Source organism: Salminus brasiliensis, chromosome 9, assembly GCF_030463535.1.
Source record: "Salminus brasiliensis chromosome 9, fSalBra1.hap2, whole genome shotgun sequence".
Classification (NCBI taxonomy): Eukaryota; Metazoa; Chordata; class Actinopteri; order Characiformes; family Bryconidae; genus Salminus; species Salminus brasiliensis.
In genome coordinates, this window is record NC_132886.1 from 37,916,731 (window position 1) to 37,937,271 (window position 20,541).

General features: G+C 46.2%; 4 protein-coding genes across 4 annotated transcripts; all 4 read left to right on the top strand.

Moving 5' to 3' along the window:
• Window positions 1–998: 998 nt before the first annotated feature.
• LOC140562795 (zona pellucida sperm-binding protein 4-like) lies at window positions 999–3,450 on the top strand. Its single transcript, XM_072688648.1, has 9 exons — window positions 999–1,276; window positions 1,694–1,845; window positions 1,931–2,118; window positions 2,198–2,295; window positions 2,375–2,532; window positions 2,609–2,801; window positions 2,875–3,022; window positions 3,097–3,172; window positions 3,350–3,450. Exons 1-9 carry the CDS (start codon window positions 999–1,001, stop codon window positions 3,448–3,450), a joined length of 1,392 nt encoding a protein of 463 aa, XP_072544749.1.
• A 1,850-nt stretch (window positions 3,451–5,300) lies between these two features.
• On the top strand, window positions 5,301–7,632 carry LOC140561746 (zona pellucida sperm-binding protein 4-like). The gene is made up of 9 exons (XM_072686973.1): window positions 5,301–5,743; window positions 5,882–6,033; window positions 6,117–6,304; window positions 6,384–6,481; window positions 6,561–6,718; window positions 6,792–6,984; window positions 7,058–7,205; window positions 7,280–7,355; window positions 7,532–7,632. The coding sequence occupies exons 1-9, from the start codon at window positions 5,301–5,303 to the stop codon at window positions 7,630–7,632; spliced, it is 1,557 nt and encodes a 518-aa protein (XP_072543074.1).
• Window positions 7,633–10,732: 3,100 nt separating this feature from the next.
• LOC140561747 (zona pellucida sperm-binding protein 4-like) lies at window positions 10,733–13,089 on the top strand. Its single transcript, XM_072686975.1, has 9 exons — window positions 10,733–10,911; window positions 11,032–11,486; window positions 11,570–11,757; window positions 11,837–11,934; window positions 12,014–12,171; window positions 12,248–12,440; window positions 12,514–12,661; window positions 12,736–12,811; window positions 12,989–13,089. Exons 1-9 carry the CDS (start codon window positions 10,733–10,735, stop codon window positions 13,087–13,089), a joined length of 1,596 nt encoding a protein of 531 aa, XP_072543076.1.
• A 1,851-nt stretch (window positions 13,090–14,940) lies between these two features.
• On the top strand, window positions 14,941–17,770 carry LOC140562796 (zona pellucida sperm-binding protein 4-like). The gene is made up of 10 exons (XM_072688649.1): window positions 14,941–15,609; window positions 15,676–15,740; window positions 16,017–16,168; window positions 16,252–16,439; window positions 16,519–16,616; window positions 16,696–16,853; window positions 16,930–17,122; window positions 17,196–17,343; window positions 17,418–17,493; window positions 17,670–17,770. The coding sequence occupies exons 1-10, from the start codon at window positions 14,941–14,943 to the stop codon at window positions 17,768–17,770; spliced, it is 1,848 nt and encodes a 615-aa protein (XP_072544750.1).
• Window positions 17,771–20,541: the final 2,771 nt, after the last annotated feature.

Sequence of the window (20,541 nt, forward strand, 5' to 3'; positions counted from 1 at the left end):
ATGACCTCCTTATAAGCTTATAAGCTACAATACCAGAACGTTATTTATATAAAAATGTTTAAAAAATGTTTCATAAAAAAACGTTCTAGAAATTTTCACATATTGAACATTCTAAGTACTAAAAATTTAGCATTTTTAATATGTTAATAAATGATCCATTAAAAATGTTCTGAAAATGTGCTACTTGTGCTGTGCTGTTTCTAAAACATAAGGGGTCAGTGGCAGAGAATCCTTTCAAGGAAAATGTATGTATGACTAAGGGAAGTTGTTATGCTTTTTCTCCTAACTTCAAAAAGTTCAGATACATGATCTGCAAATCCATTTAAATCCTGGTCAAGAAAAATAACATTCCTCTCAGTTTCAATTCTCCATTTATTGGGTGGTTTAAGTAAGAAACAGAAATAGAACATGGCTAATTACCTTTAAAAAAGTGTGATCTGATGTGCACTTAAGAAAGGAACTCCAGTATTCATAAGGATGCCCATGAAACCTTTGTTGGGGAAATTTAAAGAAATGGGACAGCCTTGCACACCAAGTGGGCAGGCACAAATGAGGAGTGCTAGTGTGAGTATTGGGACTGGGCCAGTGTTGTACTGCATTGGGATGTCCTAAGGGTGTGTGAAAAGTCTTAGGAAGGACAGCCCTTGTGAGAATTTGTAAACAAAGATGATATTTCTACAAACTGTAATTTCCGACAGAACCTTTGTTACCTGGAATAGTGACTAGGATTTAAACCAGTCAACAATGTCTGGAGTTTCACATAAGATCAGTCTTTGTCATTCTACACCTGAGAGGATAAAGAGGATAAACAGGGTTACGCCTTGTTCAAATTAAAAGTGAAATCAGCACTGAGGCAGTTGATGATTGCACAGTGCTGGAACATTATCATGGTCTAAAGGTGTTGGAGGAGGGGCTTTTCACAATTAGCAGGAAAGACACAATAAAAAGGTCAGCAGAAATGGAAGAAGTTACTTGTTGGCATACAGGGTGTGGGAATGATGGAGAAAAGGTGGGGCAGTGTAGTGTTTGTGGCTCTATGGCTTAATAGTCTAAGCAATGCAGCTGTAACCTCATGGAGTCTACAAGCAGAGAAGCAACCTCAAAATCCTCAGCTACCTGGACCATCTTCTCAGCTGCCTAGACCACTTCCCCCCCTTGTTTCTTGGCCATCTTCTCAGCTGCCTGGGCCATCTTCTCAGCTGCCTAGACAACTTCTTCCCCTTGTTTCTGGGCCTTCTTCTCAGCTACCTAGGCCATCTTCTCAGCTGCCTGGACAGTTTCCTCCTCTCGTTTCTGGGCCATCTGCTCAGCTACCTAGACCACTTCCTCCCCTTGTTTCTGGACCTTCTCAGCTACCTAGGCCACTTCCTCCCCTTGTTTCTGGGCCATCTTCTCAACTGCCTAGACCACTTCCTCCCCTTGTTTCTGGGCCATCTTCTCAACTGCCTAGACCACTTCCTCCCCTTGTTTCTGGGCCATCTTCTCAACTGCCTGGACAGTTTCCTCCCCTTGTTTCTGGGCCATCTTCTCTGCTGCCTCGGCCATCTTCTCAACTGCCTGGGCCACTTCCTCCCCTTGTTTTTGGGCCATCTTCTCAACTGCCTGGACAGTTTCCTCCCCTTGTTTCTGGGCCGTCTTCTCAACTGCCTGGACAGTTTCCTCCCCTTGTTTCTGGGCCATTTGTTCCTCCAAGCTTTGATCCTCAACTACCAGTGACCAGTGCTGATAAATGCAGATTGGATGATCCTGACAAGATCCCTTGTGGAGAACCTGGCATAGATGCTTCTCAGTGTGGTGCTATAAATTGCTGTTTTGATGGGCAGCAGTGCTACTATGGGAGAACAGGTAAAGGTTTTTTCATTTCTTGACTCTTATTGGAGCTGAATTTAAAGCCCTGTCAATTATGAGGTGTCTTCCTCTGTGTTTCCAGTGACTGTCCAGTGCACAATTGATGGGCAGTTTGTGTTGGTGGTGGCCAGGGATACAACACTACCCAGACTCAGCCTGGACTCGATCAGCCTGTTGGGAGGCAGTGATGGACCCTGTGGTGTTGCGGACTATAATGCTGACTTTGCCATATACCAGTTTCCTGTAACCGCTTGTGGCACAAGAGCAGCGGTTGGTAACAGAAGCTAGTGTCTTCAGGTAGGTGGTGCTTGTTTTAGGGGTGTCTAAAATGCTGTTCTTTTCCCACCAGGTGCTTGGTGACTATGTGGTCTATGAGAACAAAATGTCCTCGTCCTATGAAGTTGGAGTGGGACCCCTCGGTGCCATCACCAGGGATAGCCACTTTGAGTAAGTCAGGGTCAGAATCTCATGGCTGGTGTTTGTTTAGGAGTTGTGGGTTTTAATGATTTCTTGGTTCCTTTGCAAGGCTTTACTTCCAGTGTAGATATTCCACTACCACCGTTGCGTCCCTGGCTGTGGAGCTTTCCTCTAATGATCCACCTCTACCTGTAGCAGCTTCTGGTCCCCTCAGGGTAGAGCTAAGACTAGGCAATGGTCAGTGCGTCACCAAGGGCTGTGTGGAAGGTAAGTTACTTTACTGAATTTTGAGTGATCTTGACTTTCTCTGGCTTCTATAACCCCTTCTCCTGCATCTCCACAGAAAAAGTGGCCTACACCTCCTACTACACTGAGGCCGACTACCCTGTGACCAAGGTCCTGAGGGAGCCTGTGTACGTTGAGGTGCGCATGTTGGAGAGGACTGATCCCAATCTTGTCCTGGTCCTTGACCGCTGTTGGGCAACCTCCACCCCTGACCCTGTCAGTGTTCCTCAGTGGGACCTTCTGGTGAATGGGTAAGCTGGCTGCATGTCTACCACTGTCATAGGCCGGTGTCTTGGTACGGGCTAACTCTGATGTCCTCCAAAGGTGCCCTTACCGAGATGACCGATACCTGACCACTCTGGTTCCAGTTGATGGGTCCTCTGGACTTCCATACCCTAGCCATTACAAGCGCTTTGTCCTCAAGATGTTTACGTTTGTGGATCCTGCTTCCATGGCTCCTTTGAAGGAGAGGGTAAGTATTGGATGTCTTTGCCATGTATGAAAAAGCAAAGGGCCAGTGTTTCACTTCGTACCTTGTTCCTCCAGATCTTCATCCACTGCAGTACAGCAGTATGCTCTCCGACTGCAGGTGCCACTTGTGAACCAAGGTGCAACAGGAGGAGTAAGTGCATTTGTTGGTTTTGGTTCTCTAGGTCGGTGGTTTTCAGTGACTTTGGGTCCCTAAACGGTGGAATTGCTCAAATTCCTGGTTGGGATTGTTTCTAGAACCACTGTTGCAGATATTGCCCACTGTTCAAGGTCCTATGGACACTATTAACCTGCTGTTTCTCCCCACCAGGGAGAGATGTTGGTGCAGCTGTATGGAGCTCCCAGCCAGTCTCGGTTGTGTCTAGTGGAGAAGTGATGTACACACAAACTGTACCACCTCAGCTTGAGTGAATCCTGACCCCCTCATTAAATAAAGATGAATTTCTTTCAAATGCCTTGTGTGGAATTTTTGTCCCCATTACAGTCCACTCTAGGGTCCAAGTCTGCTGTAAATGCTTGCTCTCTTTTGGATTTGGATGCCCTGCTTGGACAGTGGTTAATAAAACAAGATTGCTTTCTGGGTAGTTTCTTTCAGGGGATTTGCAGGCCTGATTTGATGAGCTCTTTAGCCTGAACTCAATGGACGGTGCTGCATACATGGGTATTTACCATAAAACTAGCCTTGAAATGTTTTGCTGAGTGTCTGCTCCTGTGAAATGGCTTAAAGCTGTAGCTCTGGTTGTTTATTTGTCAGATAATAACCTAAAGTATTAATCACAATAGACACTTAATTTGTGACTTCCCAGTAGAAGAGTACAAATACAGGGCTGAGTTGTAAAGGGGATGTGCAACAGAGTGGGAAGTAAGTAGTAATAAGTGATATTCAGGGAGAAATTTCTGTGTTGGGGGTCTGTTGGCCAACTGCCACAGTGCTGGTTGATTGCCTGAATAGCTTTTGTGCAGTAACTAACATGCTCTGTTTACCTTTGGAAAGCAACCAATCTTCTCTGACCCCAGTGGAAAATGGTCTTAGTTCTAAAGTTCCCCTTGTCTAGATGGTCCACTGAAATGTCCTATAGAAGGTGAAATAAGGTTTTTCAGTTCATTCATGAGATATTTGGGGTGTGTCCATCAGGGGTTTTGAATGGGTGCTTTGGAAGAACTTGTCTAGTAGGTATTGGGGTTCATTTTGATTCCAAGCACCATGTGGGGAAAGCATGAGATCTTAGGGATGGAGTGATCTTTAACATTATACAATTTAAAACAATTGGACAATTGTGTTAGCAGCCTTCACTATATTAATTAAATAAGTAAAGCAAGTTTCTGTGGCCTTTTTGTTTTTCTCCCATAAAACCAAAAGCATAATGGACAGTGCTCTTGCTAAAGACTTTATTAAATGGGGTTAATGTAGGTAAAGGGGTTAACAAAACATTTTATCCTTTAGACTAGAATTGTTCTTCCTGTGCAAAGTAAAAAATTCAGGGAAAGTTGGCAGCATATTTCAGATTTTCTACAGTTAAAAGTTTGGGGTCAGAGATACAGGTTACTGCGTGCTAATTGCCTGTTTTTAGGCACTTGAGTGCAGGTCAGACTGTGGCCCTGTCCCAATTTCCACCCTAAAACTCCCTCCTGGAAGTTCACTTGTTGAAGGGCAGGTAAAAGGGGCATGAGTGTTCAAGTCGTCAAGTGTTGAAGTGGAGGAAATTTCATGAAATTGGACACCTAGCAGGCATGTGCAAAAAAGGGGTATGAGTAATGGGACAGGGCCTGGGATGCACCACATTCTACTTGGATGTTCTGTGTTGAAATGAGTGCAAACACAATTTGACAATGTGTTTTGTCTTGTTTAGACACGAGAAGGTACTCCCAAGTGAGGGAGGGTGCATCCCAAAGTCTTAGGAAGGACAGACCTTGTAGAAATTGTTATTTCTACTAACTGTAAATTCCCACAAAACCTTTTCCATCTTTGTTCCCTTGAATAATTACTAGGATTTAAACCAGTCAACAATGTCTGGAGTTTCACATAAGATCAGTCTTTGTCATTCTACACCTGAGAGGATAAAGAGCATAAGCAGGGTTACGTCTTGTTCAAATTAAAAGTGAAATCAGCACTGAGGCAGTTGATGATTGCACAGGGCTGGAACATTATCATGGTCTAAACGTGTTGGAGGAGGGGCTTTTCACAATTAGCAGGTAAGACACAATAAAAAGGTCAGCGGAAGTGGAGGAAGTTATTTGTTGGCATACAGGGTGTGGGAATGATGGGGAAAAGGTGGGGCACTGTAGTGTTTGTGGCTTTCTGGCTTAATAGTCTAAGCAATGTAGCTGTAACCTCATGGAGTCTACAAGCAGAGAAGCAACCTCAAAATCCTCAGCTACCTGGACCATCTCAGCTGCCTAGACCACTTCCCCCCCTTGTTTCTGGGCCATCTTCTCAGCTGCCTGGACAGTTTCCTCCCCTTGTTTCTGGGCCATCTTCTCAGCTGCCTGGACAGTTTCCTCCCCTTGTTTCTGGGCCATCTTCTCAGCTGCCTGGGCCGTCTTCTCAACTGCCTAGACCACTTTCTCCCCTTGTTTCTGGGCAGTCTTCTCAACTGCCTGGGCCGTCTTCTCAACTGCCTAGACCACTTCCTCCCCTTGTTTCTGGGCAGTCTTCTCAACTGCCTAGACCACTTCCTCCCCTTGTTTCTGGGCCGTCTTCTCTGTTGCCTGGACAGTTTCCTCCCCTTGTTTCTGGGCCATCTTCTCAACTGCCTAGACCACTTCCTCCCCTTGTTTCTGGGCCATCTCAACTGCCTGGACAGTTTCCTCCCCTTGTTTCTGGGCCATTTGTTCCTCCAAGCTTTGATCCTCAACTACCAGTGACCAGTGCTGATAAATGCGGATTGGATGATCCTGACAAGATCCCTTGTGGAGAACCTGGCATAGATGCTTCTCAGTGTGGTGCTATAAATTGCTGTTTTGATGGGCAGCAGTGCTACTATGGGAGAACAGGTAAAGGTTTTTTCATTTCTTGACTCTTATTGGAGCTGAATTTAAAGCCCTGTCAATTATGAGGTGTCTTCCTCTGTTTCCAGTGACTGTCCAGTGCACGATCGATGGGCAGTTTGTGTTGGTGGTGGCCAGGGATACAACACTACCCAGGCTCAGTCTGGATTCGATCAGCCTGTTGGGAGGCAGTGATGGGCCCTGTGGTGTTGCAGACTATAATGCTGACTTTGCCATATACCAGTTTCCTGTAACTGCTTGTGGCACAAGAGCAGCGGTTAGTAACAGAAGCTAGTGTCTTCAGGTAGGTGGTGCTTGTTTTAGGGGTGTCTACAATGCTGTTCTTTTCCCACCAGGTGCTTGGCGACTATGTGATCTATGAGAACAAAATGTCCTCGTCCTATGAAGTTGGAGTGGGACCTCTCGGTGCCATCACCAGGGATAGCCACTTTGAGTAAGTCAGGGTCAGAATCTCATGGCTGGTGTTTGTTTAGGAGTTGTGGGTTTTAATGATTTCTTGGTTCCTTTGCAAGGCTTTACTTCCAGTGTAGATATTCCACTACCACCGTTGCGTCCCTGGCTGTGGAGCTTGCCTCCAACGATCCACCTCTACCTGTAGCAGCTTCTGGTCCCCTCAGGGTAGAGCTAAGACTAGGCAATGGTCAGTGTGTTACCAAGGGCTGTGTGGAAGGTAAGTTACTTTACTGAATTTTGAGTGATCTTGACTTTCTCTGGCTTCAATAACCCCTTCTTCATTTCCACAGAAAAAGTGGCCTACACCTCCTACTACACTGAGGCCGACTACCCTGTGACCAAGGTCCTGAGGGAGCCTGTGTACGTTGAGGTGCGCATGTTGGAGAGGACTGATCCCAATCTTGTCCTGGTCCTTGAGCGCTGTTGGGCAACCTCCACCCCTGACCCTGTCAGTGTTCCTCAGTGGGACCTTCTGGTGAATGGGTAAGCTGGCTGCATGTCTACCACTGTCATAGGCCGGTGTCTTGGTACGGGCTAACTCTGATGTCCTCCAAAGGTGCCCTTACCGAGATGACCGATACCTGACCACTCTGGTTCCAGTTGATGGGTCCTCTGGACTTCCATACCCTAGCCATTACAAGCGCTTTGTCCTCAAGATGTTTACGTTTGTGGATCCTGCTTCCATGGCTCCTTTGAAGGAGAGGGTAAGTATTGGATGTCTTTGCCTTGTATGAAGAAGCAAAGGGCAAGTTTTTCACTTCCTACCTTGTTCCTCCAGATCTTCATCCACTGCAGTACAGCAGTATGCTCTCCGACTGCAGGTGCCATTTGTGAACCAAGGTGCAACAGGAGGAGTAAGTGCAATTGTTGGTTTTGGTTCTCTAGGTCGGTGGTTTTCAGTGACTTTGGGTTCCTAAACGGTGGAATTGCTCAAATTCCTGGTTGGGGTTGTTTTTAGAACCACTGTTTCAGATATTGCCCACTGTTCAGGTCCTCTGGCTGCTACTCACCTGCTGTTTCTCTCCACCAGGGCGAGATGTTGGTGCAGCTGTATGGAACTCCCAGCCAGTCTCAGTTGTGTCTAGTGGAGAAGTGATGTACACACAAACTGCACCACCTCAGCTTAAGTGAATCCTGACCCCTCATTAAATAAAGATGTCTTGATTTCAAATACCTTGTGTGGAATTCATCTTTGTCCTCATCCTTGCAGTCCAAGTTTAGTGTAGCAAAGTTGCAACACTTGCTTGCTCTTTTTGGGGGATGGAAGTGAGATCCTCTTCTCAGACTGTTTATTTAAATAAGGTTGTCTGCTGGCTAGTTTGTCCTCTTGATGATTTGCAGGCCTGAGGGGTTCTTTTACCTAGATTTATCAGAAGGTGCTGCATGCATGGTTTTGCATCGTATAATTGAGTGAAATATTTAGCTAATGGTCTCTTCCTGTGAAATGGCTTATACACTGCCCCACAAAAATGGAGAACACTTAAACACTATCTCCAAGTAAATCAAACTGTCCACTTGGGAAGCAACACTGATTGACAAGCAGTTTCACATGCTGTTGTGCAAGTGGAATAGACAAAAGGTGGAAATTATTGGCGATTGGCAAGACACACTCAATGGAGTGGTTCTGCAGGTGGGGACCACAGACCACTTCTCCGTACCTATGCTTTCTGGCTGATGTTTTGATCACTTTTGAATGTTGGTGGTTTCACACTCGTGGTACCATGAGTCGGACTCTACAACCCACACAAGTGGCTCAGGTAGTGCAGCTCATCCAGGATGGCACATCAACTGTGGCAAGAAGTTTTGCTGTGTCGGTCAGCGTAGTGGCCAGAGGCTGGAGGAGCTACCAGGAGACAGGCCAGTACACAAGGAGGCTGTAGGAGAGCAACAACCCAGCAGCAGGACCGCTACTTCTGCCTTTTTGCTAAGAGGAACAGGAGGAGCACTGCCAGAGGCCTGCAAAATGACCTCCAGCAGGCCACAAATGTGCATGTGTCTGCACAAACGGTTAGAAACCGACCCCTGGCCACTGACCAAATTCGCCACTGGCGCCCTGTGCTCTTCACAGATGAAAGCAGGTTCACACTGAGCACATGTGACCGAGTCTGGAGATGCTGTGGAGAGTGATCTGCTGCCTGCAACATCCTTCAGCATGACCGGTTTGGCAGTGGGTCAGTAATGGTGTGAGGTGGCATTTCTTTGGAGGGACGCACAGCCCTCCATGTGCTCGCCAGAGGTAGCCTGACTGCCATTAGGTACAGAGAAGAGATCCTCAGACCCCTTGTGAGACCATATGCTGGTGCGGTTGGCCCTGGGTTCCTCCTAATGCAGGACAATACTAGACCTCATGTGGCTGGAGTTTGTCCGCTGTTCCTGCAAGATTATTAGCTGTCAGCTGTTCCTGCAAGGACATTACATCAAAGTTGAATCAGCCTGTAGTGTGTTTTTCCACTTTAATTTTGTGTGACTCCAAATCCAGGCCTCCATTGGTTAATACATTTGATTTCCATTCATGATTTTTGTGTGATTTTGTTGTCAGCACATTTAACTTTGTACAGAACAAAGTATTCAATGAGAATATTTCATTCATTCAGATCTAGGATGTGTTATTTGAGTGTTCCCTATATTTTTTGAGCAGTGAATAAATGAGCAGAGATACAGCTTCATCAAATAATAACCTGAAGTATTAATGGCAATAGCCACTTAATTTGTGCAAAATCCCAGTAGAAGAGTACAAATACAGGGATGAGTTGTAAAGGGGATGCGCAACTGAGCGGGAAATTGTAATAAGTGATACAGGGGACTGTGTTTTGGCCACCAGCCACAGTCTTGGTTGAGGGCCTGAATAGTTTTTGTGCAGGAACTCTTACATCCTCTGTTTGCCTTTTGAATGTGGTGTTTTCCTGATCCAAATGGATAATAGCCTGTGGGTTTTACATTTCAACTTGTTTAGATGCTCTGCTGAAACATCCTAAGAAAGGTGAAATTAGGTTCTACAGTTAAGTCTTGAGATATTTGGGTTGTGTCCCTCAGGGGTTCTCTAGGAAAAAAGGGGGTTCTGAGTGGTGATTGAATGGGTGCTTTGGGGGAGTTTGTCTACTGGGTAGTGGAGTTAACTTTGATTGCAAGCACCATGTGGGGAAAGCATGAGATATTAGGGATGGACTGATCTTGAACATTACACCAAAAAAAATGGACAATTGTGTTAGCAGCCTTCACTAGATTAATTAAATAAGTAAAGCAAGGTTTTCTGGCCTTTTGTTTTTCTCCCATAAAACCAAAAGCATTATGGACAGTGCTCTTGCTAAAGACTTTACTAAATGCGGTTAATGTAGGTAAAGGGGTTAATAAAACATTTTCTTCCTTTGCAAAGTGAAAAAAACAAAAAGTTGGCAGCATATTTCAGATTTTCTACAGTTAAAAGTTTGGGGGCAGAGATACAGGCTACTGCGTACATATTGCCTGTTTTTAGGCACTTGAGTGCAGGTCAGACTGTGGCCCTGTCCCAATTCCCACCCTAAAGCTCCCTCCTGGAAGTTGACTTGTTGAAGGGCCAGTAAAAGAGGCATGAGTGTTCAAGTTGTCAGAGTTTAGAGCCGAATTGGGATGCACCTCGATGTATAAGAGCACCCTTGTGGAGGAACTTTCAAGAAATTGGACACCCTACAGCCTTGGACACCTAGCAGGCATGTGCAAAAAAGGAGTACGAGTAATGGGACAGGGCCTGTGATGCACCACATTCTACTTGGATGTTCTGTGTTGAAATGAGTGCAAACACAATTTGACAATGTCATTTATCTTGTTTAGACACTAGAAGGTACTCCCAAGTGAGGGAGGGTGCATTCCGAAGTCTTAGGAAGGACAGGCCTTGTTAGAATTGGTAGAAAAACATGTTATTTCTACTAACTGTAAATTCCCACAAAACCTTTTCCATCTTTCTTCCCTCAAATATTGACTAGGATTTAAACCAGTCAACAATGTCTGGAGTTTCACATAAGATCAGTCTTTGTCATTCTACACCTGAGAGGATAAAGAGGATAAGCAGGGTTACGTCTTGTTCAAATTAAAAGTGAAATCAGCACTGAGGCAGTTGATGATTGCACAGGGCTGGAACATTATCATGGTCTAAACATGTTGGAGGAGGGGCTTTTCACAATTAGCAGGAAAGACACAATAAAAAGGTCAGCAAAAGTTAAGAAAGTTACTTGTTGGCATACAGGCTTTAGTAATGATGGGGAAAAGATGGGGCACTGTAGTGTTTGTGGCTTTCTGGCTTAATAGTCTAAGCAATGCAGCTGTAACCTCATGGAGTCTACAAGCAGAGAAGCAACCTCAAAATCCTCAGCTACCTGGACCATCTTCTCAGCTGCCTGGACAGTTTCCTCCCCTCATTTCTGGGCCATCTGCTCAGCTACCTAGACCACTTCCTCCTCTTGTTTCTGGACCTTCTTCTCAGCTACCTAGACCACTTCTTCCCCTTGTTTCTGGACCTTCTTCTCAGCTACCTAGGCCATTTTCTCAGCTGCCTAGACCACTTCCTCCCCTTGTTTCTGGGCCTTCTCCTCAGCTGCCTGGGCCTTCTCCTCAGCTGCCTGGGCCTTCTCCTCAGCTGCCTGGGCCACTTCCTCCCCTTGTTTCTGGGCCTTCTTCTCAGCTACCTAGGCCATCTTCTCAGCTGCCTGGACAGTTTCCTCCCCTTGTTTCTGGGCCGTCTTCTCAACTGCCTGGGCCATCTTCTCAACTGCCTAGACCACTTCCTCCCCTTGTTTCTGGGCCATCTCAACTGCCTGGACAGTTTCCTCCCCTTGTTTCTGGGCCATTTGTTCCTCCAAGCTTTGATCCTCAACTACCAGTGACCAGTGCTGATAAATGCAGATTGGATGATCCTGACAAGATCCCTTGTGGAGAACCTGGCATAGATGCTTCTCAGTGTGGTGCTATAAATTGCTGTTTTGATGGGCAGCAGTGCTACTATGGGAGAACAGGTAAAGGTTTTTTCATTTCTTGACTCTTATTGGAGCTGAATTTAAAGCCCTGTCAATTATGAGGTGTCTTCCTCTGTTTCCAGTGACTGTCCAGTGCACGATCGATGGGCAGTTTGTGTTGGTGGTGGCCAGGGATACAACACTACCCAGGCTCAGTCTGGATTCGATCAGCCTGTTGGGAGGCAGTGATGGGCCCTGTGGTGTTGCAGACTATAATGCTGACTTTGCCATATACCAGTTTCCTGTAACTGCTTGTGGCACAAGAGCAGCGGTTAGTAACAGAAGCTAGTGTCTTCAGGTAGGTGGTGCTTGTTTTAGGGGTGTCTACAATGCTGTTCTTTTCCCACCAGGTGCTTGGCGACTATGTGATCTATGAGAACAAAATGTCCTCGTCCTATGAAGTTGGAGTGGGACCTCTCGGTGCCATCACCAGGGATAGCCACTTTGAGTAAGTCAGGGTCAGAATCTCATGGCTGGTGTTTGTTTAGGAGTTGTGGGTTTTAATGATTTCTTGGTTCCTTTGCAAGGCTTTACTTCCAGTGTAGATATTCCACTACCACCGTTGCGTCCCTGGCTGTGGAGCTTGCCTCCAACGATCCTCCTCTACCTGTAGCAGCTTCTGGTCCCCTCAGGGTAGAGCTAAGACTAGGCAATGGTCAGTGTGTTACCAAGGGCTGTGTGGAAGGTAAGTTACTTTACTGAATTTTGAGTGATCTTGACTTTCTCTGGCTTCAATAACCCCTTCTCCTTCATTTCCACAGAACAAGTGGCCTACACCTCCTACTACACTGAGGCTGACTACCCTGTGACCAAGGTCCTGAGGGAGCCTGTGTACGTTGAGGTGCGCATGTTGGAGAGGACTGATCCCAATCTTGTCCTGGTCCTTGACCGCTGCTGGGCAACCTCCACCCCTGACCCTGTCAGTGTTCCTCAGTGGGATCTTCTGGTGAATGGGTAAGCTGGCTGCATGTCTACCACTGTCATAGGCCGGTGTCTTGGTACGGGCTAACTCTGATGTACTCCAAAGGTGCCCTTACCGAGATGACCGATACCTGACCACTCTGGTTCCAGTTGATGGGTCCTCTGGACTTCCATACCCTAGCCATTACAAGCGCTTTGTCCTCAAGATGTTTACGTTTGTGGATCCTGCTTCCATGGCTCCTTTGAAGGAGAGGGTAAGTATTGGATGTCTTTGCCTTGTATGAAGAAGGGAAGGGCCAGTGTTTCACTTCCTACCTTGTTTCTCCAGATCTTCATCCACTGCAGTACAGCAGTGTGCTCTCCAACTGCAGGTGCCATTTGTGAACCAAGGTGCAACAGGAGGAGTAAGTGCAATTGTTGGTTTTGGTTCTCTAGGTCGGTGGTTTTCAGTGACTTTGGGTCCCTAAACAGTGGAATTGCTCCAATGCCTGGTTGGGATTGTTTCTAGAACCACTGTTGCAGATATTGCCCACTGTTTAAGGTCCTCTGGACACTACTAACTTGCTGTTTCTCCCCACCAGGGAGAGATGTTGGTGCAGCTGTATGGAACTCCCAGCCAGTCTTGGTTGTGTCTAGTGGAGAAGTGATGTACACACAAACTGCACCACCTCAGCTTGAGTGAATCCTGACCCCTCATTAAATTAAGATGTCTTTCTTTCAAATGCCTTGTGTGGATTTTTTTTTTTGTCCCCATTACAGTCCACTCTAGGGTCCAAGTCTGCTGTAAATGCTTGCTCTCTTTTGGATTTGGATGCCCTGCTTGGACAGTGGTAAATAAAACAAGATTGCTTTCTGGGTAGTTTCTTTCAGGGGATTTGCAGGCCTGATTTGATGAGTTCTTTAGCCTGAACTCAATGGAAGGTGCTGCACACATGGGTATACACCATGAAACTAGCCTTGAAATGTTTTGAGTGTCTGCTCCTGTGAAATGGTTCAAGCTGTAGCTCTGGTTGTTTATTTGTCAAAGTATTGTTTATTTTTTCAAGTATTAATCACAATAGACACTTAATTTGTGACTTCCCAGTAGAAGAGTACAAATAGAGGGCTGAGTTGTAAAGGGGATGTGCAACAGAGTGGGAAGTAGTAATAAGTGGTACTTAGGGAGAAATTTCTGTGTTGGGGGTCTGTTGGCCAACTGCCACAGTGCTGGTTGATTGCCTGAATAGCTTTTGTGCAGTAACTAACATGCTCTGTTTACCTTCGGAAAGCAACCACTCTTCTCTGACCCCAGTGGAAATGGTCTAAGTTCTAAAGTTCCCCTTGTCTAGATGGTCCACTGAAATGTCCTATAGAAGGTGAAATAAGGTTTTTCAGTTCATTCATGAGATATTTGGGGTGTGTCCATCAGGGGTTTTGAATGGGTGCTTTGGAAGAACTTGTCTAGTAGGTATTGGGGTTCATTTTGATTCAAAGCACCATGTGGGGAAAGCATGAGATCTTAGGGATGGAGTGATCTTTAACATTACACAATTTAAAACAATTGGACGATTGTGTTGGCAGCCTTCACTAGATTAATTAAAAAAGTAAAGCAAGTTTCTCTGGCCTTTTTGTTTTTCTCCCATAAAACCAAAAGCATTATGGACAGTGCTTTTGCTAAAGACTTTATTAAATGGGGTTAATGTAGGTAAAGGGGTTAATAAAACATTTTATCCTTTAGACTAGGATTGTTCTTCCTGTGCAAAGTAAAAAAATCAGGAAAAGTTGGCAGCATATTTCAGATTTTCTACAGTTAAAAGTTTGGGGTCAGAGATACAGGTTACTGCGTGCTAATTGCCTGTTTTTAGGCACTTGAGTGCAGGTCAGACTGTGGCCCTGTCCCAATTTCCACCCTAAAACTCCCTCCTGGAAGTTCACTTTTGAAGGGCAGGTAAAAGGATCATGAGTGTTCAAGTCGTCAAGTGTTCAAGTGGAGGAAATTTCATGAAATTGGACACCTAGCAGGCATGTGCAAAAAAGGGGTATGATTAATGGGACAGGGCCTGGGATGCACCACATTCTACTTGGATGTTCTGTGTTGAAATGAGTGCAAACACAATTTGACAATGTGTTTTGTCTTGTTTAGACACAAGAAGGTACTCCCAAGTGAGGGAGGGTGCATCCCAAAGTCTTAGGAAGGACAGACCTTGTAGAAATTGTTATTTCTACTAACTGTAAATTCCCACAAAACCTTTTCCATCTTTGGTCCCTTGAATAATTACTAGGATTTAAACTAATCAACAATGTCTGGAGTTTCACATAAGATCAGTCTTTGTCATTCTACATCTGAGAGGATAAAGAGCATAAGCAGGGTTACGTCTTGTTCAAATTAAAAGTGAAATCAGCACTGAGGCAGTTGATGATTGCACAGGGCTGGAACATTATCATGGTCTAAAGGTGTTGGAGGAGGGGCTTTTCACAATTAGCAGGAAAGACACAATAAAAAGGTCAGCGGAAGTGGAGGAAGTTACTTGTTGGCATACAGAGTGTGGGAATGATGGGGAAAAGGTGGGGCACTGTAGTGTTTGTGGCATTCTGGCTTAATAGTCTAAGCAATGCAGCTGTAACCTCATGGAGTCTACAAGCAGAGAAGCAACCTCAAAATCCTCAGCTACCTGGACCATCTCAGCTGCCTAGACCACTTCCCCCCCTTGTTTCTGGGCCATCTTCTCAGCTGCCTGGACAGTTTCCTCCCCTTGTTTCTGGGCCGTCTTCTCAGCTGCCTGGACAGTTTCATCCCCTTGTTTCTGGGCCGTCTTCTCAGCTGCCTGGACAGTTTCCTCCCCTTGTTTCTGGGCCGTCTTCTCAGCTGCCTGGACAGTTTCCTCCCCTTGTTTCTGGGCCGTCTTCTCAGCTGCCTGGACAGTTTCCTCCCCTTGTTTCTGGGCCGTCTTCTCAGCTGCCTGGACAGTTTCCTCCCCTTGTTTCTGGGACGTCTTCTCAGCTGCCTGGACAGTTTCCTCCCCTTGTTTCTGGGACGTCTTCTCAGCTGCCTGGGCCGTCTTCTCAACTGCCTAGACCACTTTCTCCCCTTGTTTCTGGGCCGTCTTCTCAGCTGCCTGGGCCGTCTTCTCAACTGCCTAGACCACTTTCTCCCCTTGTTTCTGGGCAGTCTTCTCAGCTGCCTGGGCAGTCTTCTCAACTGCCTAGACCACTTCCTCCCCTTGTTTCTGGGCCGTCTTCTCTGTTGCCTGGACAGTTTCCTCCCCTTGTTTCTGGGCCGTCTTCTCAGCTGCCTGGGCCGTCTTCTCAACTGCCTAGACCACTTCCTCCCCTTGTTTCTGGGCCGTCTTCTCTGTTGCCTGGACAGTTTCCTCCCCTTGTTTCTGGGCCGTCTTCTCAACTGCCTAGACCACTTCCTCCCCTTGTTTCTGGGCCGTCTTCTCAACTGCCTGGACAGTTTCCTCCCCTTGTTTCTGGGCCGTCTTCTCAACTGCCTGGACAGTTTCCTCCCCTTGTTTCTGGGCCGTCTTCTCTGTTGCCTGGACAGTTTCCTCCCCTTGTTTCTGGGCCGTCTTCTCAGCTGCCTGGACAGTTTCCTCCCCTTGTTTCTGGGCCATTTGTTCCTCCAAGCTTTGATCCTCAACTACCAGTGACCAGTGCTGATAAATGCAGATTGGATGATCCTGACAAGATCCCTTGTGGAGAACTTGGCATAGATGCTTCTCAGTGTGGTGCTATAAATTGCTGTTTTGATGGGCAGCAGTGCTACTATGGGAGAACAGGTAAAGGTTTTTTCATTTCTTGACTCTTATTGGAGCTGAATTTAAAGCCCTGTCAATTATGAGGTGTCTTCCTCTGTTTCCAGTGACTGTCCAGTGCACAATTGATGGGCAGTTTGTGTTGGTGGTGGCCAGGGATACAACACTACCCAGACTCAGCCTGGACTCGATCAGCCTGTTGGGAGGCAGTGATGGACCCTGTGGTGTTGCGGACTATAATGCTGACTTTGCCATATACCAGTTTCCTGTAACCGCTTGTGGCACAAGAGCAGCGGTTGGTAACAGAAGCTAGTGTCTTCAGGTAGGTGGTGCTTGTTTTAGGGGTGTCTAAAATGCTGTTCTTTTCCCACCAGGTGCTTGGTGACTATGTGGTCTATGAGAACAAAATGTCCTCGTCCTATGAAGTTGGAGTGGGACCCCTCGGTGCCATCACCAGGGATAGCCACTTTGAGTAAGTCAGGGTCAGAATCTCATGGCTGGTGTTTGTTTAGGAGTTGTGGGTTTTAATGATTTCTTGGTTCCTTTGCAAGGCTTTACTTCCAGTGTAGATATTCCACTACCACCGTTGCGTCCCTGGCTGTGGAGCTTGCCTCTAATGATCCACCTCTACCTGTAGCAGCTTCTGGTCCCCTCAGGGTAGAGCTAAGACTAGGCAATGGTCAGTGTGTTACCAAGGGCTGTGTGGAAGGTAAGTTACTTTACTGAATTTTGAGTGATCTTGACTTTCTCTGGCTTCTATAACCCCTTCTCCTGCATCTCCACAGAAAAAGTGGCCTACACCTCCTACTACACTGAGGCCGACTACCCTGTGACCAAGGTCCTGAGGGAGCCTGTGTACGTTGAGGTGCGCATGTTGGAGAGGACTGATCCCAATCTTGTCCTGGTCCTTGACCGCTGTTGGGCAACCTCCACCCCTGACCCTGTCAGTGTTCCTCAGTGGGACCTTCTGGTGAATGGGTAAGCTGGCTGCATGTCTACCACTGTCATAGGCCGGTGTCTTGGTACGGGCTAACTCTGATGTCCTCCAAAGGTGCCCTTACCGAGATGACCGATACCTGACCACTCTGGTTCCAGTTGATGGGTCCTCTGGACTTCCATACCCTAGCCATTACAAGCGCTTTGTCCTCAAGATGTTTACGTTTGTGGATCCTGCTTCCATGGCTCCTCTGAAGGAGAGGGTAAGTATTGGATGTCTTTGCCATGTATGAAGAAGCAAAGGGCCAGTGTTTCACTTCGTACCTTGTTCCTCCAGATCTTCATCCACTGCAGTACAGCAGTATGCTCTCCGACTGCAGGTGCCACTTGTGAACCAAGGTGCAACAGGAGGAGTAAGTGCATTTGTTGGTTTTGGTTCTCTAGGTCGGTGGTTTTCAGTGACTTTGGGTCCCTAAACAGTGGAATTGCTCAAATTCCTGGTTGGGGTTGTTTCTAGAACCACTATTTCAGATATTGCCCACTGTTCAGGTCCTCTGGCTGCTACTCACCTGCTGTTTCTCTCCACCAGGGCGAGATGTTGGTGCAGCTGTATGGAACTCTCAGCCAGTCTCAGTTGTGTCTAGTGGAGAAGTGATGTACACACAAACTGCACCACCTCAGCTTGAGTGAATCCTGACCCCTCATTAAATAAAGATGTCTTGATTTCAAATACCTTGTGTGGAATTTATCTTTGTCCTCATCCTTACAGTCCACGTTTAGTGTAGCAAAGTTGCAACACTTGCTTGCTCTTTTTGGGGGATGGAAGTTAGATCCTCTTCTTCCAGACTGTTTATTTAAATAAGGTTGTCTGCTGGCTAGTTTTTGTCCTCTTGATGATTTGCAGGCCTGAGGGGTTCTTTTACCTAGATTTAACAGAAGGTGCTGCATGCATGGTTGTGCATTGTATAATTGAGTGAAATATTTAGCTAATGGTCTCTTCCTGTGAAATGGCTTATACACTGCCCCACAAAAATGGAGAACACTTAAACACTATCTCCAAGTAAATCAAACTGTCCACTTGGGAAGCAACACTGATTGACAAGCAGTTTCACATGCTGTTGTGCAAGTGGAATAGACAAAAGGTGGAAATTATTGGCAATTGGCAAGACACACTCAATGGAGTGGTTCTGCAGGTGAGGACCACAGACCACTTCTCCGTACCTATGCTTTCTGGCTGATGTTTTGATCACTTTTGAATGTTGGTGGCTTCACACTCGTGGTACCATGAGTCAGACTCTACAACCCACACAAGTGGCTCAGGTAGTGCAGCTCATCCAGGATGGCACATCAACTGTGGCAAGAAGTTTTGCTGTGTCGGTCAGCGTAGTGGCCAGAGGCTGGAGGAGCTACCAGGAGACAGGCCAGTACACAAGGAGGCCGTAGGAGAGCAACAACCCAGCAGCAGGACAGCTACTTCCGCCTTTTTGCTAAGAGGAACAGGAGGAGCACTGCCAGAGGCCTGCAAAATGACCTCCAGCAGGCCACAAATGTGCATGTGTCTGCACAAACGGTTAGAAACCGACCCCTGGCCACTGACCAAATTCGCCACTGGCGCCCTGTGCTCTTCACAGATGAAAGCAGGTTCACACTGAGCACATGTGACCGAGTCTGGAGATGCTGTGGAGAGTGATCTGCTGCCTGCAACATCCTTCAGCATGACCGGTTTGGCAGTGGGTCAGTAATGGTGTGAGGTGGCATTTCTTTGGAGGGACGCACAGCCCTCCATGTGCTCGCCAGAGGTAGCCTGACTGCCATTAGGTACAGAGAAGAGATCCTCAGACCCCTTGTGAGACCATATGCTGGTGCGGTTGGCCCTGGGTTCCTCCTAATGCAGGACAATGCTAGACCTCATGTGGCTGGAGTTTGTCAGCTGTTCCTGCAAGATTATTAGCTGTCAGCTGTTCCTGCAAGGACATTACATCAAAGTTGGATCAGCCTGTAGTGTGTTTTTCCACTTTAATTTTGTGTGACTCCAAATCCAGGCCTCCATTGGTTAATACATTTGATTTCCATTCATGATTTTTGTGTGATTTTGTTGTCAGCACATTCAACTTTGTACAGAACAAAGTATTCAATGAGAATATTTCATTCATTCAGATCTAGGATGTGTTATTTGAGTGTTCCCTATATTTTTTGAGCAGTGAATAAATGAGCAGAGATACAGCTTCATCAAATAATAACCTGAAGTATTAATGGCAATAGCCACTTAATTTGTGCAAAATCCCAGTAGAAGAGTACAAATACAGGGATGAGTTGTAAAGGGGATGCGCAACTGAGCGGGAAATTGTAATAAGTGATACAGGGGACTGTGTTTTGGCCACCAGCCACAGTCTTGGTTGAGGGCCTGAATAGTTTTTGTGCAGGAACTCTTACATCCTCTGTTTGCCTTTTGAATGTGGTGTTTTCCTGATCCAAATGGATAATAGCCTGTGGGTTTTACATTTCAACTTGTTTAGATGCTCTGCTGAAACATCCTAAGAAAGGTGAAATTAGGTTCTACAGTTAAGTCTTGAGATATTTGGGTTGTGTCCCTCAGGGGTTCTCTAGGAAAAAAGGGGGTTCTGAGTGGTGATTGAATGGGTGCTTTGGGGGAGTTTGTCTACTGGGTAGTGGAGTTAACTTTGATTGCAAGCACCATGTGGGGAAAGCATGAGATATTAGGGATGGACTGATCTTGAACATTACACCAAAAAAAAATGGACAATTGTGTTAGCAGCCTTCACTAGATTAATTAAATAAGTAAAGCAAGGTTTTCTGGCCTTTTGTTTTTCTCCCATAAAACCAAAAGCATTATGGACAGTGCTCTTGCTAAAGACTTTACTAAATGCGGTTAATGTAGGTAAAGGGGTTAATAAAACATTTTCTTCCTTTGCAAAGTGAAAAAAACAAAAAGTTGGCAGCATATTTCAGATTTTCTACAGTTAAAAGTTTGGGGGCAGAGATACAGGCTACTGCGTACATATTGCCTGTTTTTAGGCACTTGAGTGCAGGTCAGACTGTGGCCCTGTCCCAATTCCCACCCTAAAGCTCCCTCCTGGAAGTTGACTTGTTGAAGGGCCAGTAAAAGAGGCATGAGTGTTCAAGTTGTCAGAGTTTAGAGCCGAATTGGGATGCACCTCGATGTATAAGAGCACCCTTGTGGAGGAACTTTCAAGAAATTGGACACCCTACAGCCTTGGACACCTAGCAGGCATGTGCAAAAAAGGAGTACGAGTAATGGGACAGGGCCTGTGATGCACCACATTCTACTTGGATGTTCTGTGTTGAAATGAGTGCAAACATAATTTGACAATGTCATTTATCTTGTTTAGACACTAGAAGGTACTCCCAAGTGAGGGAGGGTGCATTCCGAAGTCTTAGGAAGGACAGGCCTTGTTAGAATTGGTAGAAAAACATGTTAT

Bases quoted from the DNA above. Each gene is read 5' to 3' on its own strand.
- LOC140562796 (XM_072688649.1), top strand. From the start codon at position 14,941: ATGGGGAAAAGGTGGGGCACTGTAGTGTTTGTGGCATTCTGGCTTAAT. The intron at 15,610-15,675 runs GTTTCTGGGCCG...CCGTCTTCTCAG, and splicing joins CTAGACCACTTCCTCCCCTT to CTGCCTGGGCCGTCTTCTCA. The intron at 17,123-17,195 runs GTAAGCTGGCTG...TGTCCTCCAAAG, and splicing joins TGGGACCTTCTGGTGAATGG to GTGCCCTTACCGAGATGACC.
- LOC140562795 (XM_072688648.1), top strand. From the start codon at position 999: ATGGAGAAAAGGTGGGGCAGTGTAGTGTTTGTGGCTCTATGGCTTAAT. The intron at 2,119-2,197 runs GTTGGTAACAGA...TTTTCCCACCAG, and splicing joins CTTGTGGCACAAGAGCAGCG to GTGCTTGGTGACTATGTGGT. The intron at 2,533-2,608 runs GTAAGTTACTTT...GCATCTCCACAG, and splicing joins CACCAAGGGCTGTGTGGAAG to AAAAAGTGGCCTACACCTCC.
- LOC140561747 (XM_072686975.1), top strand. From the start codon at position 10,733: ATGGGGAAAAGATGGGGCACTGTAGTGTTTGTGGCTTTCTGGCTTAAT. The intron at 11,487-11,569 runs GTAAAGGTTTTT...CTCTGTTTCCAG, and splicing joins GTGCTACTATGGGAGAACAG to TGACTGTCCAGTGCACGATC. The intron at 11,758-11,836 runs GTTAGTAACAGA...TTTTCCCACCAG, and splicing joins CTTGTGGCACAAGAGCAGCG to GTGCTTGGCGACTATGTGAT.
- LOC140561746 (XM_072686973.1), top strand. From the start codon at position 5,301: ATGGGGAAAAGGTGGGGCACTGTAGTGTTTGTGGCTTTCTGGCTTAAT. The intron at 6,719-6,791 runs GTAAGTTACTTT...TCATTTCCACAG, and splicing joins TACCAAGGGCTGTGTGGAAG to AAAAAGTGGCCTACACCTCC. The intron at 7,356-7,531 runs GTAAGTGCAATT...TCTCTCCACCAG, and splicing joins ACCAAGGTGCAACAGGAGGA to GGCGAGATGTTGGTGCAGCT.